This window comes from Melospiza georgiana, chromosome 15 (assembly GCF_028018845.1).
Source record: "Melospiza georgiana isolate bMelGeo1 chromosome 15, bMelGeo1.pri, whole genome shotgun sequence".
Lineage (NCBI taxonomy): Eukaryota > Metazoa > Chordata > Aves > Passeriformes > Passerellidae > Melospiza > Melospiza georgiana.
In genome coordinates, this window is record NC_080444.1 from 7,865,250 (window position 1) to 7,887,262 (window position 22,013).

Below are 22,013 nucleotides of genomic sequence, written 5' to 3' on the forward strand. Positions count from 1 at the left end.
TCCTCTCCAGCATTTTCCATGATTTTCCTTGCCTGTTTAAAGCTGCTTTTTTTCACTTTTTCCCTCCTCTCTTTCTTCATCAGCAATAGCTTTTGAGGGATTCAGCCCTAAAACTTAAAAGCCTGAGCAATAATCTCCCTTAATGTTTATAGGGATGAAACACTTGAGCCCTTTCATGGTTGTATTCATGCTCTTGTTTAAGAGTTCACTGGACTGCAAAGTGAGTGAAGGCTTTGGGGTTTGTCCCACTTGGAGCTCTAAGAGGGGATACTGGTGAAAGAGCCTCAGGTGTTGAGGTAGATCCTCATTTGCCCATATCCAGAAATTTTTCCATGGGTGCAGAGCTGTCCTGCTGGATGTGAAGGAGGAGGCTGTCCTTGTTCTGGCCAGACCCCAAACCTCAGCCTCAGGCAGGCTGCCCTGTCCCTCATCAGTGCCCTTGGATGGCCACAGTGCTCCAGCTCTGAGGGGCTCAGCAGCTCATCAGGGAGCCACTCCCAGGCAAGAATTTGGTGTAAGGCGTTGCTAAAAAGCACTGTAAATTCCCCATGGCATGGCACAGAGAGAGAGCTTCCAGCTCTGCTCCTGCTTTTTGAATTGATGCAGTGAGCTCTGCACTGCCTGTTGCTCTGGAAGGTGTGTACTGGCTTACCTTAGCCTTCCCCTTCCTGTGGTTGATGCCCTTTTTGCCCTTTTTTCCTTTTTTTTTTTTTTTTCCTTTTTTTTTTTCCTTCTTTTTTTTTTTTTTTTTTTCCTTTTTTCCTGAATGAGTGTGTTAGGAAAACTCCCTGCTTGTCTTTGCCACCACACGCCCTGGCCTGGCTCCCTTTGAGTGCCCAGAAACCACAGAAACACCTATTCAGTTTTATGTGTGCCAGGGAGCTCAAGAGAGGAGGATTGGAAGGGAATTCCAGGGATATTTGCAGTTTTCACTTCCCCTGGACCCCTGAGATCCTCCCTGGGGAGGGCAGCAGCGTTTCCCCAGAAGTGGAGAGGTGGGAGATGGGGTTAATTTTGCAGAACCAGCCTGTGTTTCCCTTGCATCCCTGCCATGGAGGTACTCGGGACTCCCCGAAATGATGAGGACAGATGAGGTTGGCTGGGAGGGGAGGCTGTGGCCAGCAGGGAGGGCTCTGTGTCCAGGGAAGGGCTTTGTCTCCCTCAGGTGGCACCTGCCCGCAGATGCTGGAGCCAGGAGGTTGTACAGATGCCTCAGGGGTCTGTTGGAAATTAAGAGTTTAATTTATTAGAAGTTAAGATGTGCAATTTCACTCTAATGGGCTGCTGACTGTCATTTTTAGGGTGGCTTTTTGCCCTTGTGGGGTGTGGCCAACCCTGCTGGATCAGCAGTGCCCTTGGCAGGTTTGTCCCTTCTCCTGTCTCAGTCATGTGGGTTAGTGGCAGAACTCTGAAAAGCAGAAACTCTGGGAGGAAACAGGGACTGTTCCCTGGGAGAGATCAGCACTGTCCCCTGGGCAGCCTGGCACCTTGCCTGTCCCAGCTCCTGGAGAGGGATTTTTGGTGATGCTCCAGCACTTCTGGGTGGTGCCAGGGACTGGGAATGACCTCAGCTCTGGGAAAATGGCATTCACATCACCACAAGGGTTTTCCTCCTTCTCTTACCCCCAGGACCTGCAGTCCTGGTCCAGGCTGGTCTTATCCTGACTTTGAAACCAGCAAACACTGAGTTACTACACCCACATGGCTGTGGCTGCACTAATAAGCTATATTTAATAAGGAGGTGAGGATAATTATATTTCCAAAGCAAGATGTATCCCTGAAGAAGGAGGAAACGAAACATGAAGCAGGCTTGGGAGTATTATTTAGCAGAAGCATATGGGCAGGTTTTATTAAATCCAGTTGCATATTCAAATGAATTTACTTACTTAGTTCCCTTCAGGGTGATCAAATAAACTCTGAGCTGTTTCAGGGTGGTGAAAATGCAGAGGTAGAAGGTGGATATTAAGTGGTGTGTGGTGACATTTGCATCTACAAGCCAGCAGTACTTTGAGCTGCTAGTTTATAACTGAGCTGCAAGCAAAGGAAGATTTAAAGAGATGAAGTGATACAGAGTTCTGGAAGTGGGTCTGAGGGAGAAAACAGCTTCCATAAGATGATTTCAATATTTTTATACTTTACATCTTAAGAGGAGAGGTTTGGGCCTTACAATAAAACTTTGCAGCAGAAACAGTTTTTTTTCTTTATGAAGTTCTGTAGGTTTATTGTTATTTTTGAAATCCCATAGAGGATTTTAGTTTCCATTTTTAACCCTATGGCATATCCTACTGACATTGTTGTAACAGCTATGAAGGATGCTGGGATTTGTTGCTCTTCTGCTCTTGTTTGATTTGGTTTTGACACCCCACTGATCATGCATCACAGCACACACCTCAGCCTGAATTTCAGTGTGAGGGGTGTATGGGTCTGTCTTCTCCTTCCCCAGTAATTTGAACTTGGCCAATTTCAGCCAGATTTGCCAGAAGGACAAAGATTTTGTAGAGAATATTTTAACTTTTGATACTGGGGGCTGGCTGAGGGAAAAAGCCTTTCTGATGCCCATGGCTGGAACCAGGCTCCCACAGAGCTGCCTTGCGCTCAGCTTTGCATAGGGGCAGCAGAAAAGCAGGAAAAGCAGACGTGCAGCCACCACAATGATGGAAATATGTTTCTTGCTGGGCAGGACCAGGCCCTGGGGCTGGGATCTCCTGGGATGTGTCCCAGGCTGTGCTCCCCAAGGCCAGGAGCTCCCTGCTGCCGTAGCTCCCCCTGGCCTGGGGTGCTCTCAGCATGTTGGGCCATTTGTCCTGGGAGCTGGGAGGGGGCAGAGGGGCTGTGATTCCCTGTGAGCTGGGCAGGCAGCTGCATCTGGGCAGGAGGAAAAGGAGAAAATGAGGAGCAGATGGGAGAGCTGAACTGTGAGTAGGCTTAGAGCTGACCTTTGAGAGCAGGAGGATCTCTGCATTGCACAGCTGTTTAATTGGATGTTAGGAAACATTTCTTCACCAAAAGGGTTGTGAAGCATTGGTCTGGACTGCCCAGGGAAGTGGTGGAGTTACTGTCCTTGGAGGAATTTAAAAGATGTGGCTCCTGATTTAGTGGTGTGCTTGGTAGTGCTGGGTTAATGGTTGGACTTGATGTTCCTAGAGGTCATTTCCAGCCTGAATGATTCTGTGGCTCTAAGCAATGGCTGTGCAGTGCTCTTAGCATTCCTGCCCCCATCTCTTTCTCTGCCTCATGCAGGGATGGTTCTATACTTGCCCTCAAACTACCCAGTTGTTCTCCTACATATTCCTCCTCTTTCCCAGTGAGATGCTGCCTTTGTGGTTCACCAGAATCCATTCCCTTCTCTTCTCCGCTTACTGGAGAAGGCTTTTGAAGCCAAGGTCTCTGTTTCTTGAGAGTTTCATCTGCCTTCTCTACTCATCCCTAAAATCAGTCTCAGCTCCACCACTACGTGACATCCCAAATGCAGGGCTGTCACTTCAAGTGGGAAGAAACCAAAAGAATGAAGTTGATTAATGAGGGGAATTACTTCATGTGCATGTCTTCATTAATAGAAAGCAGAGCAGGGAAGAGGCTTTGCAGAAGAAAAGTATGATATGAAACAGGGTTGTCTCCTATTTTATACATTTCCCTTAGAATATTAGGATTTATTTTTAGTTGAGAGGTGTGTTACCCATTTTATCCCTCTGGTGTATAATGTTTGCCTTCTGAATTTTGTAAATCACTTGTGTGCTGCCTGGAATACCTTAGGCTTTGTCCTGCCCATCTCTTGCAGCAGTGGGAGCCTTTTGAGAAGGCTGGGAGAAAAGGCACCATGATCTGTCTGCTTAGAATAATGCAGATTGTTACTGAAAATAATTCAGCATTGAGTATCCAGCTCTGTGGTCCCCAGCACAGGGAGGATATTGATCTGTTGGAATGAATCTAGAGGAGGCCACCAGGGTAAATAGGGGAATGGAGAACCTCTGCTTTGAGGAAAGGCTGAGAGAACTGGGATCCTTCAGCCTGGAAAAGAGAAGGCTTTGGGACATCCTAATTGCAGCTGTGCAGTACCTGAAGGAGCTACAGGAGAGCTGGAGAGGGACTATTGACAAGGGCCTGGAGGGACAGGACAAGGGGAATGGCTTTGCTCTGACAGACAGTGAGGTTAGGTGGGATATTGGGAAGAAATTCTCTGTTGGGGAGGGTGCTGAGGCCCTGGCACAGGGTGCCCAAAGCAGCTGCTTTGTGACTGCCCCATCCCTGGAAGTGTTCAAGGTCAGGCTGGATGTAGCTTGGAGCAACCTGGAATAGGGGAAAGCGTCCTGGCCCATGGCAGAGGAGCTGAGTCTAAACAGTCTTTAAGGCTCCTTCCCACCCAAACCATTCCATTATTCTGTGACTAACAGACAGGTAACTGCACCAATATAATCAATTAATAGACTTTAGGTAAAAAGAAATCATGACATAGACATTGATCCATGCTGGCTTTTAATTTTGGGGAATAATTGCTCTGTCAGAATTGAAGTAGTCCTGTGCAGGCCATTCTCATATATTTATAGTCCAGCTCAGGCTAAGGAGCTATTGGAGCTAAGCAGGTCAGCATCTTCAGAAACTTTTATTTTGGGAGCCTTGGACAGTGAGCTAATATCTTCCTTTGGCTGTAGTGTTGTAAATCCAAATCTATCTACTGAAGTCAGCTGTAATGTATAAGCCAGAAATCAACTGGTAAGGATGGTAAAACTCTGGTTTTAATTAATTTTCAAGACATAAAGTGAAGCCAAATGTGTTTTTCTAGGCTGATGTCTGTGAGTGGTGTTGAAGAAGCATGTGTAGAAGGGAAGATGGTTCCCTGACATAAAAACCCAGCACAGTGAAGCACTGGAACAGCAACTTTGGTTACAGGTCTAGACCTTGACCATAAACAGTGGAGTCTGGGGTTTTCTCTCCTCAGCAATTAAAAATTTCGGTTAGTACACAACTTAGGGAAAGTCTGTGCAAGCTTTTCGTGTGTGACCCATAAATATAATATGAATGCAGACAGGATGATGTGTGGGAAATGAGGAACACATGCCTTAGCCTCTTCCTGGTGGCAGCTCCTCTGTGCCATTGTGGTTCCTTTCTTACCAGAAAGCTCCAAGGCATGCACTTAACCAGGCATTTTGGAAATGGCAGCACCAGAAAACCACATGTGGCATTAATAACAAACTACTTTTACAAGAGAACTGTAGGAGTGGCTTAAAATTGAACTGCCTGATGTCTTGATGAGTTGCCTCCACGTATGCAATTATCTCAAAGTGCTGTCGAGGTGCAGCCTGTGAGAGTGGCTGGAGGAGCCTGGTGTAGCTCTGGGATTGCTCTGTGTGCAAACCAGAGCAGCAGCAGCAGCATTTTATCTCTTCAGGAGGGCTGCCAGAAATCCCATGTGAGGTATAGGAGACCATTCTATATGGCCAGACCTCATGGGCTGTGTGGACCTCAAATTTTCCTGTTTTTTTGCAGTGGGCAGTTGATTGCAGACCTTGGGTGGCAGCTCATGCATGGACACAGCTCCTGTGGTGTCCAAAGCACATTGCATGGGTGCTCTGGCTGGTTGTGCATTGCTAGACTTGAGTAGTTTTAAACACTGTGTGGTGTGATGAAGGCTTCTGTTGGTGAGGTATTTCGTTTTCTCAGTTAGGCTAATCAAGGTCATAACTATAATTTAGGTTTCAGTCCTGTGTTTGTTCCCATGTTTCACTCGTAAATATCCAGACTTCAAGGAGTGTCTCTTGTGTGTGAAGTCATTTGCACACATACCTCTCCCAGTAAGAGCCCAAAAGACAGAAGTAACAAGCATTCATTTTACAAGGCAACTTTGTAGTTCCAGTCTTTTTCATTTTATTTTAATATCAGTTTTGTGGCCAATTCACGTAATTATTTGCCTAGAGGGAAAATCCTCTTTAAACAGGGGAAGCAGATCCAGCATGTTTTCCTGCTACATCCATTTGCTGGCTCTCTGATGTGGAAGCAACAATGATTTTGTGAAGACCAGTTCTTCACGGCAGCAGTTTATTTTCCTTTTGATTTAAAGGTAATTCTTCCACAGGGATAATAAAAAGTTGTCTTCCATCCCACCCAGTGGAGGAATTGCAGATGAATTTGTTTATCCTGTATGATTCCAATGGCTCTGGATAGGGAGAGGAGAAGGTCTGGTGAAGGTGCTGACAGCAATGGCAAGGAGAACTGTGCAGTCCAAATTGCACTGGCAGGGCAGAGGTTTGGTTTCTGGCTTCTCATGCGGCTTTTCCTCTGGTTTCCTGTTTTGAGTGTTGAGTGCAGCTGGTGGATCTGCATCTCTGCTTCCAGTGTGTTTGGATCCAGCCCTGTGGTGCAGAGGCTTGGTGTGTAGGCAGAGCAAAACTGAGAAAACCAAGAAGTTTTCTCATTAACCACCAAAGAGAAGTAATCCAAACAGAAGCTGTCAATGACACTGGTCTGGAAAGATCATAAAGGCAGTAAGCACTGACATGTTTGTTTGTAATGCTAACATTCTTCCAAAATTACTTACCTACTTAAAAATTGCATTCCCAGCTCAGACGCCATCACCCCTCTCATAGGTAGACATAAAAAAAATATATCTAAAGCCCAACTGGACATCAAATGCTTGAAGAAAGCAGTTGTGCAGAACACATGGCACTCATTTAAGCCTCAGAAATTTGGGGAAGTTGGGGGGCTCTTTCTTCCATAAGAGTACTTTGCTGTTTTGGAAGAGAACTGGTGCAATATGATGCACAGATAAGTGAGTTCTTCCCTCTGAAATGGTGATCTGGCCTGTCTGTCCAGCAGCCACAGCAGTCTGTGCTGGGAGAAGTGACCAGACTGGCTCTGTTTTGGCATCTCCAAGTGACCTTCCTCAAAAATCCTTGCAGTGCCCTGTGCAGCTCCAGCCCAGGGTTTGTTTCCCACCCCTCTGGACCAGTCAGTGTTAGATTTGTTTCCAGCCACTTTTCTTGAGCATCTTTGAGAAGACATCCAGAACAAAGACGAAGCTCTGTGCACAGACAGAAGGCAGCACATCTTGTGGTTAAGGACGAGGCAACTCCTGCAGGGAAAAGGGTCCCTTATCTCATCTGAAACCCTGCAGAATGTGGCTGACATGTCTGGAAGACAGCTGGGAATTGAAGCACTCTGGTGAGCTCAGGCTAGCGAGGCAAAGGAGGGGCCGAACAGTGGGCAGAACCCAGTTCTGCCCCAAAAGCTTCCTGAGGATAGAGTTGGGATTGTTTTTTCTGCTTTTGTCTGTCTGTTTGTTTCTTTCCCAAGGCTTTCAGGAGTGCTGGGGGCGTTGGTGCCCATGGAAAGGAGAGGGGCTGTCCCTGAAGAGGCCCCGGATGCCCGCTGGGCCCGGCCTGGCCTCCGAGGCGGCTGCTCCCTTGCAGAGCCATCTGGTTTGCATTAAGGGTGAAGTTTTTAGCAAATTACTGCTCCTTTCTGCTCTGTTTCCATCAAAGAATGGGCAGAGGCCTCCCAGCAGTCTGTGGGCAGATTTTCTGGAGCAGAGCACAGATCTGGGGGGCTTTTGTTGCCTTGCTAACGCACGCTTGGCCCTTATCAGTGCTCTGCACCGTTTGCCTGGCACCTATGGCTGGCAGCCTGGCCTGAGGGACACGGCTCCCTCTGAGGAAATTTTTCAGAGTGTTTGAGGATTTGGTGATGCTGAGCCCTGGCAGACTCTGTGGGCAATGCTCAGGTGGCCTTTTTGGAAAGAAACAAGGGAGAGGGGTGAGGGTTGCTGCAGCAACCTGGGGGTGAGGAGGGCTCAGCTCATCCTGCTGCCCTGTTGGACCCAGGACATTCCTGTGGCAAGGGGCTCAGAGACCTTGGCAAGACCTTGGAGTCAAAGACACCTGTGCCTTCCCTTTTAGCCCATGGGAACAATTACCAACTTTGTGTGAAGATTTACAAGCCACAAGAGTCTGAGTAGAATGATAGTTAATTTGTCACAGGGTGAAAAAGTGGAATTTTGGTGATTTAGAATGGGTGTTCAAGAATCAAGATGGAGGAATCTGGGCATGTCCTGTTCTTCTTCTTCTTGTCCTTCATCTTCTGTTGTGATGGTGACACTTCTGGATTGGCTTAGAATAGAGACAGACTGCCTAACATAGGTGATAGGTATTGGAAAATTATTGTTAATAAAGTACATGTATAAAAAGTTAACACCACCCCAAGGGCAGACAATGTGTCACAACCCAACCTGCCAGACAGACCTCAGCAGGTCAGAGAAAGAATGTTCTAGATAGAAGAAAATAAACAACCTTGAAAAGCAGAACCAACAAATCTTGACTTCTTCTTCGGTCGCAGGACTGGGAAAAAAGATTTTCTAACACCTCAGGGTTATCTCACCCACAGAAACCCAAGACAGCCCCATCCTTTGAGATCTCCCACAAGACTGGGATTGGTGTTACATGCAGGGAGATTAGATTTTGGGGAACCCCTAAATGCCCTTCCTCATAAAAAGAAATGGGGTTTTCTGTCTGAGCAAGGACAGCCTGTCTCCAAGGCCACGCAGGGTGCAGCCTGCATGTGTAAATTGTTTCCAAATGGAAAAAATTAGTCTTGCAAGGATTAAAAAATAATGTCTCATCAACGTTTCTGTTTAGTGCTTGTAAGAAAATCATAGAAGCTGTTTGGTTTTGGATTTTTTTTTTTAAACAATGCAAAAAGCTATCATCTAGTAATGGAAGATGGTTTTCCAGTTTGTGTGTAGTCATGGTTTGCTCCATGACTGCATGGAGGAAATTTGTCTACATGGGGGATTTGTGTTGGACAATACTGAAATAGCTTTTTTCAAACAAAGAAAAAGAAAATTGTTGGCAAAGGTTTGTCGATAATCATGTTCATTGATTAAAAAATTATATTTATTTTTCAAGTGCAGCGCTGTTCCCGTGTGCAGCAATCCCATCCCATTGCACTGAGGCTTTCCGTGCTATATATAAAGCTAAACATGAAATTGTTGTGATATAAATGATCTTAATGCTTAACCATAGCAGCTCCTGGTGGGAATGTTTCCAATGTTTTGTCGTGCTGCAGACTGATGTGATTTTGGGGTCTCACACCAGGGGCTGATGAAGGAGGAACCTCCTGCCCAGGACACCTCCAGGCTCACAGCAGTGAGTGGTGTGTGCTTGGGGTAATCCCTTGTATGACCAATTCCATACTCTTCACAAATTTTTAGATGTAGTAATAAATTTATTTAGCATTATAGATAATAAAGATAAAAAATAAACAATAAAACATGATTTAAATGCATTTGAAAGGACAAATCATTAGTGCAGCAGCAGTGGTACTGTATGGAGTAGAAATTTGTTATTTTGTAAGTGTTTCTGATCCTTCTGCACTGAGGACTTTGGGGAGGGAGGAGGAGCAGCAGTAACTGAGGATGAGGGGACATCCCAGAGCAAGTCTCTTGGACTCAGTTTATTCACAGTTAGTGCCAATGATTCTCAGCTGCTATTTAGAGGACTCACAGTTCATTTTTTGTTTCTCAGTCCCTTTTCTTCCCTTTCCCTTCAGCTGGGAAGCTGGGAGCAGCCACAGCAACCTGGCTGTCTTCCTCCACTGTCCTTGTGACAGGCCTGGCAGGGTGTGCTTGGCCGCAGCTTGTGCCAGAGCTTTCTTCTCACACAAAACTGTGCTGAGGAGCCACATGGCCAGCAGACACTGTCCTGCCTGTGAGGATTTACAGCATGGCCTATAGGAAGGGATGGTCCCTGCTCCCTGCCTGTGCTGCAGATGACCCAGGGCCCTTTGCAGGGATACTAAAATGTTGTCATGCTCTTTTGTTCATTCCTTGGAATATAAGATCCTACCCTTTTCTGAAACCACAGAGCCAGAGATGGAAAGGCAGCCCTTTGAATTTGTCAAAATTTGACTGCAGGGTTCCTTCCGACCCCTCTGCTAATTTTTAGCAGAGCAGGAAACATTAAAAATAACCATAAGAGAAGATTTCCCAACTCAGAAGGATTGTCCTTTTAAAAATCTCTGGCTTTGCTTTCACTATATATTTTCCCCCCTTAAAATTCCTGTAACATTTTAAGAGCAAGTCCATCCCTGCCAGCAGCAGTGAGGATGGAGGGGGATGGCAGAGGGCCAGGGAGCCAGGCTGGCACCTGGGCTTGTCTGAGCCTCTGAGAGGTGAGTGATGAACGTGGGAAATGCCTGTTATTTATTGGAACAGCTTTTGCATGTGAACCAGAGCTTACGAGGTCCACGTCTTCCCTTTTGGGTTAGCTCAAAATCTTCTCAAGCCTTCAGCTGACCTCAGCAAGGGGTGAATCTCATTTTTGTAATGAGAGGTGGCATTTTGGTGCTGTATCTCAAGACTTGTGAGCTTCTACTGTGAAACAAAATGAAAAATACATCAGAATTTGTTTTAAAATGCATTTGAATGCAGCCCCTTATTCTGAAGTTGAGATGTTGTGTGTCAAAACCAAGGCATGCATCAAGATAATGTGATATAGAAACAAGCTCTGCTCAAGCTTTTACATCCTATCTGACCCCTGTCTGCATTCTCAGCATCAAGGTGTAATTATACATCATTAAATAACAGATCATCAATGTGTACCATAAAATATATTAGCTTTATAAATAATGTCCTCACCGGGGTGATGGCAAAGGGGGATGCACCATGGGATCACCATGGATCATTATTCCTACAGGAACACCTGTGCCTGTGTCACTCTTTGTGAGGGGTGAAACCAAGGTGTGTAATTGCAATTATCACTCACCTCTGTGAGTGACTGATTGAGCTCTGTGTCGCCAGCTCTGTGTCACCAGCTGTCCCCACTAATCCAGCTCCTCCAGCAACCTGAGGGCTCCAGACAGATGTTACAGATGTATTTTCTTTGCAAAACTGACAGCAACAATTTTTCTTTTCTAATGGGGAGGGTGTCCCACAGAGCTGCTTTGACCAGGCACTGAACACATCTGGTGTGTGGTCAGAAAATGAGATGTGAGTTGGTCACCAGCAGGAAGGGGCCTCTAGGGCCATCTGGGACCCCAACAGTGTGCTCTTCTTTGAAGCCTTTTGTCCCACTTAGCCAGTGCAGTGATGGTTTAGGTCAGAACTATGTTTTGGGGGAAATTGTTTGAATTTTCCCTCTACCTTGTTTTAAAGGATTGGGTTTGTCCTAGGCAGAAAGTTCATCCCCTCTGGATATAGAGAATAATGAATTATCTGAAATTATCTGAATTGTGATCACTGTGTGTGATTTAGAGCAAAGGACTGTGATCAAGAGTGAGTGAAGGCACAAGTGAAATTGCTCCCTGGGCAAAAAGCAGAGCCTAAAACCACTGTGATGCTTTCTATTGCCAAGGAGTCCAAGAAGAAAACTCTCTTTTTTCACACACTTTTCCTGGTTGGTTTAGCAGAAGTATTTTTTGTCCTCTGAAAGTGAAAACTTCTACAGAGATTGGTTTTAAGTGGGAGAATAGAGGATTACTCATTGTTTCCCCATTCCTTATTTATCAAATAAATTAGAGATTGCTTAATCTTTAATTAAAATGACATGGAGGAGAATTCAAATGAAAGACAATAACAATCTCAACACATGGGCACTCTTGAGATTTGCAGGCAGTCAAGTCAGGCAGCCCAGATTTCAGATGAAATCTCCTGGCTGCTCTTGGGAACCCTGCCTTGCTCACAGACATTTGGCTGGGCAGGTAGAGCAGAGTCAATCCAATCTCCAGCCCAGACTAACAAGATGTTTAAAATTCTGTGTTAGTCTTGTCCATTCAGTGCTGTGGCTGGCCAAGAGCCCCTTTGGAACCCTGATGGATATTGTTTCTCTCAAGCATTAAATGTTTTCCCTCAAACATTTTCTGAATAGGCCGTTGTTTTTGCTTCTGGATGTCTCTTTGTGGACTGATACAAGAATAGCTAAAAGTTGAAGAATTGGCATTTTATATTTAAAAAATAATAATTCTGGGACTTCTACTCCTCTGAGAAGTTGAATGTGCTGCCAGTTCTGTGCTCAGATCCCATGTCTGATCCTCTGAAAGTCAGGGAGTTGCATCAGGAACTTCAGATGAATCACCTCAAACAATCATAGTTTCAGGAAAGAAGCTCTGTGAACCTGATGCCATTTCCAGCTTTTAGAACCTAAGGAATTGAAGTGAGATAAAGTGTGCAGGAGGTGTCAGGGTAGTTTGGTTGTGACCTGCAAACCTTTGCATTAACAGACACAACTGCTTTATGTACTTTTTTCATGACCACTTTGTAGCTTTGAGTACTGATGGTTCCTTAGAAGAAAAAGTCCACATCACATAAGGAATGTAACCTGTGCTTGGTCATTTCAGAAATGTCATGTGTGTAAAGATATCCTCATTTATTTTCAAGTGAACTTCTCTTGCACAGGTGCCCCAGCCCTTGTAACCCAGCTACTGATGATCTGCCCAGGTCATCTGGATTTACCTTTTTCCTAACAGACCTGTGCTCCCCAGAGTTTCATATTCCAGGTCCCATCAGCATAGCCATTGCAGACTGATTTATTCCTTATCAATGGCCATTTATTCCTTATCAATGGCCATTTATTCCTTTTCAATGGCTGTGAGCTGCAAGGATGCTCTTTTTAATGCAGCCATTAGCCTCCTCTTACCCACCTTTGCCTCTTTTGCTCAATTTCCCTATCACAGAAATAAGATAAACTAAAAATGACTCACCCCAGTCAGTTCCCTAAGAAATACAGAGACCTTTGGTGCTTTAGCACTGTACCACAGTCCAGACCCCTTTTGCTTTGGTGGATCCTCATGGTTCTCAGGGCTGTAACACGGGAGATGTTTCATCCCAGCATGTTGGGAGGGGGATGTGCATATTCCACAGTGTGGCTGTGCAGGGCAGGGCTGGGAGGGAGCTGGAGCTGATCCCAAGGTGCAGCTTTGCAGGAGGAACCCTTGCATTTGCCACAGGCAGTGGATTTACAGCTACTGGTGGGTGTCACTTTGTCCCCAAAAGTGCCAGCTCCAGCTGATGACAGGGGCAGATTTGGCCTTAGAGCATCTGTGCTTCCTCCCTCCCCACCTCCCTTATCAAAAGCAATGTTTCCTTTGGCCCAACACATTCAGTGGTTTGGTGATAATTAAGGGCTTAAGTGCCAGAAATGCTGGGAAATTCACCATTTTCCATATTGGTGCAGCAACCCTAGAAACAGGAGACCTGAGGAAGAGCTGGGATAACTGAGTGCTGTAGGAAAAATAGCTCAGACCCGAGGTTGATGTGAATCACTCAAGGATCTGCTCAGTTTAACCAAATCAAGCATGTTTTACTGCTGCTGGTTTTGACTTCCAAAACCTCAGGGAGTCCCAGGCCAAGTGCCAGAGCAGTGTCACCTTATCCCTGTCACTAATCCTGTCGCTTCCTTTCACCCTCCTTCACACTCTGCCAATTGTTTGATGCCTCTTACTGTGCCTCTGTGAAACCTTCCTGCTGGATTGCATGGATGGAGGAGTAGGTAAATCATAGAATCATAGCCAAAGATTAAGTAAGTAGAGTCTCTTTCAGAGCATGCCTGATAAAGCTATGTTTGAAACTTTTTTTTTTTTTTTTAATAATACTCTCTTTTCCTTACTTTTTCAGGGGCCTCTTGGCTTGGATGGCAAACCAGTAAGTAGCACCAAGTGCCAAATATAACGTCTTTGTTCATGCTGCTCCACAATAAACAGGCACTATCTCAACTATTACTCATTTAGTGCTACATATATAACTGCTCAGGAGGAACAATTGTACTTGGGAAGATTATTCCATGCAAGTTTGAATTCTGAGCCAGGGCTGGCCAGCAGAGCTGGAGGTGAACTTTCCTTTACCTGTCAGCTCATCTCAGCTGCCTCTTCCCCTCCTGCCCCAGCTCAGGGAGCACAGACTGCAGATGGGCATCAGGCCAAGTGTGGGGAATAAACTCCAGTAGCACATTCAAAGAGCAAAATCAATGATCTTGGTTGTGTGCTTCTGGCACTGCAGAGTGATACCATAAAAATAATTGATCCCAAAGCAGGTTCCATTTTCCTCCAAAGGACCTGAGCTGGGAACTGCTTGAGGGTGCCCAGTGTCCATGAAATACTTTTTGGAACAGACTGGATTAATTTATGAGCTGTTTTCTTGATTTCATTTTTGCTTGGAAGCCCTTTGGATATTCAGGTGCTTCATTCTTTTCTTTTCTATTTTACAGAAATGCAGACTTTTTTTATTTTTATGCTAATTGAACCCTAGCCAGCTCTGATTCCTTCCACTGAATGGTTCCTACAGAAGGTCACAGCTCCATATTTTGTTTCCAAACCCCATTCTCTTCCACCACCTTCACTACAGGGCCCCATATGAAATCTTTTTAAATTCTGGTCCTAAACCAAGTGGGATTTCAAAAAGGGTAAAAGCCATTCAGTCTTTGCAATTGAAAAGCCACTCCAGACATTTATTTCCATCCAGTGAGGGAGTGTGTTGTTATAGCCATACATTGCTGTGGTTGGTTTTTCTCCTAAGCCTGAGGATAGCAAATGTGAATAAAATCTAGAAATAAAGCATTAGACCAGAAAAGAAGGAAGGGCTTGGCTTTCATTAGCAAAACCTCATGCTGGGAGGGCAGTCAGACCCCAGAGCACAGCCCTGCGCCCCCAGGCTGGGGTGCCACTGCAGGGCAGGAGGGAGAGGCAGGGGAGATCTCAGTGACACAGCAAACTTATCACACAGCCAGACTCAAACCAGACTGCTGTTGGTCTCTTCCATGAGAGAACGGGGCCAGCAGCCTTGCTCAGAGGGAAGCAGTGGGAGGGAGGCTGCATGGGAATGCAGATGCTGCTGACCTTCCCCCCATGGTCCCACTTCAGCACCAAGGTTTGGTGCTTCTGTGTGCTGGAAGGCAAATGCAGAGCAGACACATCAAAGTGCTGCTCTGGGGCTCTCTCTGGGGCTGCAGTGCCCCTGCCTGTCCTACAGACAGCTGCTCAGAGGGACGATGAATGATGCCTTCAGCAACAGGCCAAGGGAAGCAGCTCATCCTCCTTGTTTATTTCAAACAGATGTATAATTGTTGTAATGATACACTGAGCATGTGCTTTTTCTAGAAGTGATTTAATACCTCCAGGTATCTTTTGCATCTATTTAGAGTCACATGTTGGTGAGCTGCTGCCACGCTGCCTGCCCTGCTCTGGTCCTCTGTACTCTGTCCCAGCAGGAGCAGACAGGACCTCGTGGGTGCTTTTGGGTAAAGTGTTGCTCATGTCAAGCACTGCACATTTTAAGATAGTAGCATGTATTCCTTAAAATAATAAAGAATGTGGCTCAGGTTTGTGAATTGATAAATGTGATTTCCTTGGTTTTAATGTCATATTGCATTGGTGATTCTGCTGTTCCTTAATTTGGATTCTTCTTATGTGTTTCCAGGGACCTCCAGGACCAAAAGGGGAAAAGGTAAAGGCTGCATTAACATGTGGATTTTGGGGAAGCAGTTCCTGTATATCCTCCTGCTGCTGTAATTCTTTCACGCTCAGGTTGCCCCAATAACCCAGCTGGATTTTGTTGGAGCTGTTAGAGTGGGTTCTCACATCGCTCTTAGAAAAGCCCCTAAGGGAGGGCAGGAACAATTTGCAAAAAAGGTGGGGGGACAAGTGTGGTGTTAAAGCTCATCTATGCCATAGAGCTCTGGTAAGCCACTAAGGGTGATGAGACCATAAAACTCTTCATTCCTCCAAGAGATCTGGGCTCCATCGTGTTTGCACGACACCCGTGCAATCAGAGGAGCCAAAGAAGGTCATTACTGAAAGTGAAGTTAATTTTCACATGTGAAGGACATAACCAGTTGCTAGGAGAGCCTTAGAGTTGGAAACAAACTGCTATTTCTGATTTATTATCTGTTTCACTGCCTGCCAGGGCAGAATCTTTCCCTATTGTGTTGTCTCCAAACCTTCTCCTCCCTCATTTTAAATACATTAAACAATAGGAAGGACTCTTGCCCCTTCCCTTGTGTGCTGTGCCGTGTCCAGCTGACCCTGTGCTCAGTCCTTCAGGGCTGAGATTTGAACTCTGACCCTTTGCTGTTTTCCTGATTTGCAGGGGGAAGCAGGAGACATTGGCCCAAGGGTAAGTGGTGACACAGCACACTGATTTTTTTCTAAAATCTGGTTGGGTTTAGTCACTGCACAAAACAAAGCCTTGCTGCAAACAGTATGATAACAGTTGTGGAAATGTTTAATTTTGCTTCGGGAGCTCTTTGTGTGGATGGCTTTCCTAACTTTGGCCATGAGGAAAAAGGAGCGGAAGATCTTTGGGTACCTCATGGAGGGTTTTGCTCCTACTGAACCTTCTCATCCCTGATTTCCTTTTCCAGTGTCAGACTCCATGTTTCTCTTGAAGTTTCTCTTGAGGCTGTGCTCCTTATCTGCTGGCATTAGAGCACCAGTACATGGGGGTAGGATCAGGTGTCCCAAGGAGACGTCCAGCACAGAATTGTGCAGGATGGAATGTTCCTCCTCCCTTGCTGAGCTCCCCATCTGGGAGCAGGATGGCATCCAGGTGATAGCCAGGCTGCCTTTGAAAATAAAGGGGTTAAAGTAACTGTGTGATGAGGGAAAACTCTTTTGGCTGTAGCATAGAGAAATTAATGGAATTTCATGAAATATCCTCTCATGGAGCTGCACAAAGTTGAGATTTACTGAGGTAAATCAGGACTGGTCTCCACCAGACACAAGGGGATGTGGCCCATGCTGGGGATGGGGTGGGAGGTTTCACCACGAGGTGTGGGCTCTGTTGCAGAGGTATTTCTGTATTTCTGAGGTGTGGTGGTCTGTGGATTATGGACACCTGCTGCAAACCCCATTGTGGGGATGTGCTGGAATCCTGGTGTACCTGTCACTGTAGGAGGCTGGATTTGGAGCTGGCACTCAGGAGTTGGCTGACCTGGGTTAGATATCATTGCTGGAAAGATAACCTGGACCTCAGTGGTTAATGTTGGGTAGAGATGCTTCAGAGAGATTTTTCTTTTTCCCCTGGAGGTTGTAAAATCACACCATGAAGTTGGTGTCATATTCTGAAGCAGCTCCCAACTGCCTTGGGTGTGTTTGGAAATGTCACCCTGGGGCTCAGAGAGCCCCTAAAATTTCTCAGATGGATTTACAGCCTGTGTGGTGAGGGAGGGGCTCAGCCAAGGCCTCACTCTGTGCCCACCCACGGGCTCAGCACAGCCTTTAAGAGGTGATTCAGCAGCACAGGGACCTGAGCTCACTCCTTGGCCAGGGCTGTGGGTGACTCTGGGGCTGGCAGCTCGGGGATGCTGGAGGAGATGCTGCTCAGGCTCCAGAGGCTCTGTGCTGCCCGGTGCTGGGGAACTCACCTCCTGCTGCAGGACAGGCTCTGTCTGGGCAGGCACCAGCTCTCAAGGTAACACTTGTCCTTTGTTTTCACCTACCAAGAAAAATGTGCTGGGTTTTGGGGGCAGATTTTGTCCTGGCCTGCATTTTTCCAGATTTTGCTTCAGTTTTTTATTTATTTGTGACTTTTTGCAGAAGAGTGAGAGAAAGGCTCAAAAACAATTTGGGAGAAAAGAGAGAGAGAAAAGCCTGGCAGAACCATGCACAAATAGCCCTAAAAACAGGTGCCTGACTTTGAAAATAGCTCCCTTTATGTCTCCAAACACTCAGGGCTGTGAATAGGAGGCAAAACTTCTAATACCATCTGGTCTAGATTACTTCTTATTTCTGAATTTAATCTATCTTACTCCTCAAGTTTCAGTGGTAGCTTTGTTTAGCTGATTTTGATTTTGAAAGATGTGTCAATGCAACTCACTGCATCAACAGGAAGATAAATAACTAGGACTGTATCCAGTGCCCTCTTCCTTGTAAATGGTCATGTCCATGGGCTGTGGAATGAGGATGGAGTGTGTCAGGGAGCACTGGAACACTATCATTAGCAATGATGGATTAAAAGAGAATAGTCCTTGGGGTGGCTTTGGAGGGACTGTCTGTGGTGGGAGTGGGGTGATGGCAATTAGGGATTAGCTGCTGAATGTGTTCATGTCTGCACTGCTTCTCTTTCTGTAATAAACACCTGCCAGCAGCATGGACAAAACCAGAGATTATTGCATGTTGGAGTGTGCCTGGTGGGAGATGCTGGAGGGTGATTTTGGGAAGCTGAGGAAGGAGATCACCTTGGCTTGTCTTCATCACTGAATGCTCCTTGTTGTAAGCAGCATGAGGGAGGATGCTGTGCAGTCTCACCTGCTCAGGATGGCGAATAAACGTGCCCAAATGTTCTGACAGAGTGTATGGAAGTGTATTTACAGGGAGAAATCACTAACAGGGCCCCTCTGCTCTTGGGAGGATAGAGAGAGTTGAAGCAGGATGGTGCTGGGGTTGGGACAGCTGTGCCCTGATATTCAGAGTCACAGAATCACAGAGTTCATGCCTGTGTTTCTCTCCCAATCCAGTACATTGCTGCACCCCTGGAAAAGTCTGGATTTGTAAGCCTGACTCGCTCCCTGAGGTGGCACTGGGCCAGCTGCTCTGGATTTATGGACTCAGCTGGGTGATCCTGTTCCTACTGACAGATGAGATGTTCAGACAAATGATGGGGCTGAGGGATCCTGCACATCTGGGCCAGAGGATGCAGTGTCTGTGGCAGCAGCACCAGCTCTGCTCTCCAGAGGGGGAAATGAGCTTCTCCAGTGGGAGAGCTGCTCTGTCTGCATGGCCCAGTGGCACTGCCTGCCCATGGCCAGGGCTGGTGGAGGTGGCTCCAGCATCTCCTGTACCCAGAACTGCTGGGGGCCAAGCGCTGGCGTGGCTGGAGCAGCTCTGCAGCTCAGTGCAGACTAAAGGAGCTTTTGCTCCCTTGTTTTCTGCAAAATTCTAACTGCTGGCCAAGCTCACACTGCAGATAAAACCTCAGCACAGGAAACATCCTGCAGAGCTCTCTGTGACAGTCCACAGCCACCTATGGATACTTTTATTTTATTATTTGCTGACTTTGTTCTGTTGAAATGGCTGCATTGAGGGCTCTAAAGGTGGAAATTACCAGTGTTCAAGGTTTCTGTGCTCCAATATCCCATTGCTAGGTGGGGTCAGACCCAGCAGCCTGTGAGCCCAGTGCCTGCAACCCAATGCTCTGGGAACTGTGGAGCAGGAATGTGTTGCTCCATCACACTTAACCCCTCTCCTGGAGCCTGGATGTGTCCTGCACCAGGAATGGTGTCTCTCTGTTTAACATCCCTCAGGGCTGTTCACCTCTCATGGGCCCATCTGTAACAGGAGCCGTTTAAAATTAAATGTGTGATGGCTGGATTTAGTGGGATATGGTGTGTTTGGCCTCAGAGCAAATGTAAATTGTTATTTTCCATTAAAACAGATAGGGCTGGGCTTGGAATGTGCTTATTTGGATGATGCCCACCAGTCTGAGGGACAAGAAAAAAATTTCAGTTCCTGTTTTGCTCTGTGGGGTTTCATAAAAATCCCACTTTATGCTTTTTTGTACTTTATGCCCATAATGATCTACAGAACTGTGTGCTTTCTGTCTACCACAAATGCTTTTACTCTCAGTAGAGTATTTTTGGTGGTTTCTGTAGTATTTGGAGGACCTGGCCACATGCAAGTGTTCTCATTAATTTTAATTTCTCAGTATTTCAGTGCTGTTCTTCCCAAAAGAAGCTGCATTTAACTGAGTGTTGAGCTTAAGGCCCCTCTCTACATCTTGAAAAAAATTCTTGGTAGGGGCTTGTTTTCTGGGGTTGATTGGTTTTTTCTGAATTTACTTTTTCCCTCTCTTCTTGTCATGGTGGTGTTAAAACATCTATACTGGGAGGCTGGACAGGAGGTGGCCTTGCCAGTGCACTATTCCCCCCAAAACTGAGGTTTGGGGTTATCTGTTATTGGTGTGCAAGGTTTAAAAGCTCTTTGGCAATTTGCAAAATAGGTTTGTTCCCCAGAAACCTCCAAAATCCCTCATGGAGGCTTTGCTGTGTGTTCCCACGGGGCTTCTCGTGGCTTCACTCCACCCTCTTGATTCCCCTATGGATGGGTGGATGGGGAAAGGGAGATGCACGTGGTGTCCTGAGAAAGGAAATGTCTTCCTGCTTCTCCCCAGACAGAGGAGTGGAAAGGCTAAAACACAATAGCAATGACTACTGATACAGTCTAAATACATTGTTTTTGCATCATATAAATCTGGGAGATTTATGTGCAATTTGCAGGCTGGGAATACATCAGTATTCATTTGAGCCTCTGAAAACAAATACAGTATTTGGTCAGAGGGAAATGCTGGGATATATCATCCCCTATGGGGTTTATTGGAATAATACTCTTTATTCTGCAGCAGGGGAATCCTTGCTCCAGCTGCTTTGAATGTTCTATTGTGCAGTAAACTGGTGAAAAAATACTTGTTTCCCTCAGTCTGTGTACCCAGAACCTTAAACCCCACTCTTGGCTACCTAGACTATTACTTTCTAATGTACCAACTAGTTATTAAAAATAAATATTGTATATTGCTACAGCCTTTAAAACTCACTCTTCTGCTGTGCTTTCACCTTAAACTGCTGCTCTTTATTCTTCTGCCTCCCACTTTCCCTGGATATAGATGGTTTTTCCCCACCTCAGTCATGGATTTCTGGCTAATGATCAGCTTGTCTTTAGCCGGCGAGTGCTCAAGGTAGACTCCGAACCTGCTGCCTCTGGTTTGCTGTGATTGAGCTGCTTTTGCTTTCTCTTCCTGGCTGACTGTTGCTATTTTAAATTGCCACGACCATGGCTGTGTTTAGAGATGCTTGTTGGGAGCACGTTTAACTGAAATCCCATTGGAATTTAGGGGGCAGAGTAAAGGGACATAAAACTAACGGGTTTTAGCATTTGGTTCTTTGTGAGATTTGAGAATCAAGCAGCAAAGTCCTGTAAATTTGATATAAACAGTGTTGGTATTGTAAAATAAAATGCATTAAAACTAATCTAAATCCTTGAACTCTAAATGGGACATTGTAATTAGGAAAAATTCAGTGGGAGACTCGACATAATTGGTTTCAGTGTTCTGCCTTTACAATTGGGTTTTTTAAAAAAAGGATGCAAGTGATTTAGGAGCCCAGATCTTGTTGAAAGGCCATGGGACTTGTGCTGCTAAGTCACTTAAGGACTTCTGAAAAATCCCACACTTGTCCCTGATTTGAGGGTGGACCGCATATTAAACCCAGCCCTCGGTGGTGACTCTCCCAGATGTTGCTACAAGATTTATGAGCCTGCCCTTCCCATTGTGCAGCCCATGGATGGGCCAGGCTGGGCCCTGGGGCTGGGCTGGCTGCTGGGGGGCCAGGAGCTGATTCCCAGCCTGGAATCAGCCCCATGGGGTGCTCCCCTTGGGAATGGCACCCACAGACCTGCAGGGACACAGCGAGTTCTGGGCACCCAAAATCCGCAGGGTGTGAGAAGCTGGGGAGGTTTGTGTGTGACTGTGGCTGGCTGTAGAGGGTGACATCAAGCACTGCCACTTTTTGTGTGGTTTTCTGACGTGATGCACTGAGTCATGGCAGTGTGTGCATGCTCCCTGCCAGCATGGTGTGGGCCTGGGCTGCTCTGAGTGCTGCTGGGTTGGTGTATTCCACGCAGACAGTCACTGGGTAAGGGATTAAGCACGTTAAATCTCGTTGTCGAGCACAATCCTGGTTGAGGAACCAGCTCCAAATGGCATAAATTGGTGAGCTTGGTGAGCTCACTTTAATTTTTCCCAGCTGCAGTTGGGAAAGCTGAAAGTTAAACAGCTGGAAGCTGCAGTTAAATTTCTCTGGGGCAGCAGAGGCCAGGGATGCAGTGCATGTTGTGGACACCCTGAGAGCACCCCTTGCCAACACTGCTTCGTCTCACCATATCTGTGTGAACTTCTTCCAGGGTGATCAAGGTCGAGATGGAGCCACGGGCCCCCCTGGTCCTCCAGGACCCCCAGGTGCCCGGGGGCCTCCTGGTGACACGGGAAAGGATGGCCCAAGAGGACCCCCGGGCTCCCCTGTAAGGACGGGAGATGCGCAGCGAGCTCG

At 46.3% G+C, this 22,013-nt stretch overlaps 1 protein-coding gene across 1 annotated transcript in view; it reads left to right on the plus strand.

The window, feature by feature from the left end:
• Positions 1-22,013, plus strand: part of LOC131089721 (collagen alpha-1(XXIII) chain-like) — a 173,873-nt gene that overhangs the window by 138,300 nt on the left and 13,560 nt on the right. The window contains 3 exon segments of the mRNA XM_058034591.1: positions 13,598-13,624; positions 15,395-15,421; positions 16,064-16,090. Coding sequence (XP_057890574.1) covers positions 13,598-13,624; positions 15,395-15,421; positions 16,064-16,090 — 81 coding nt within the window.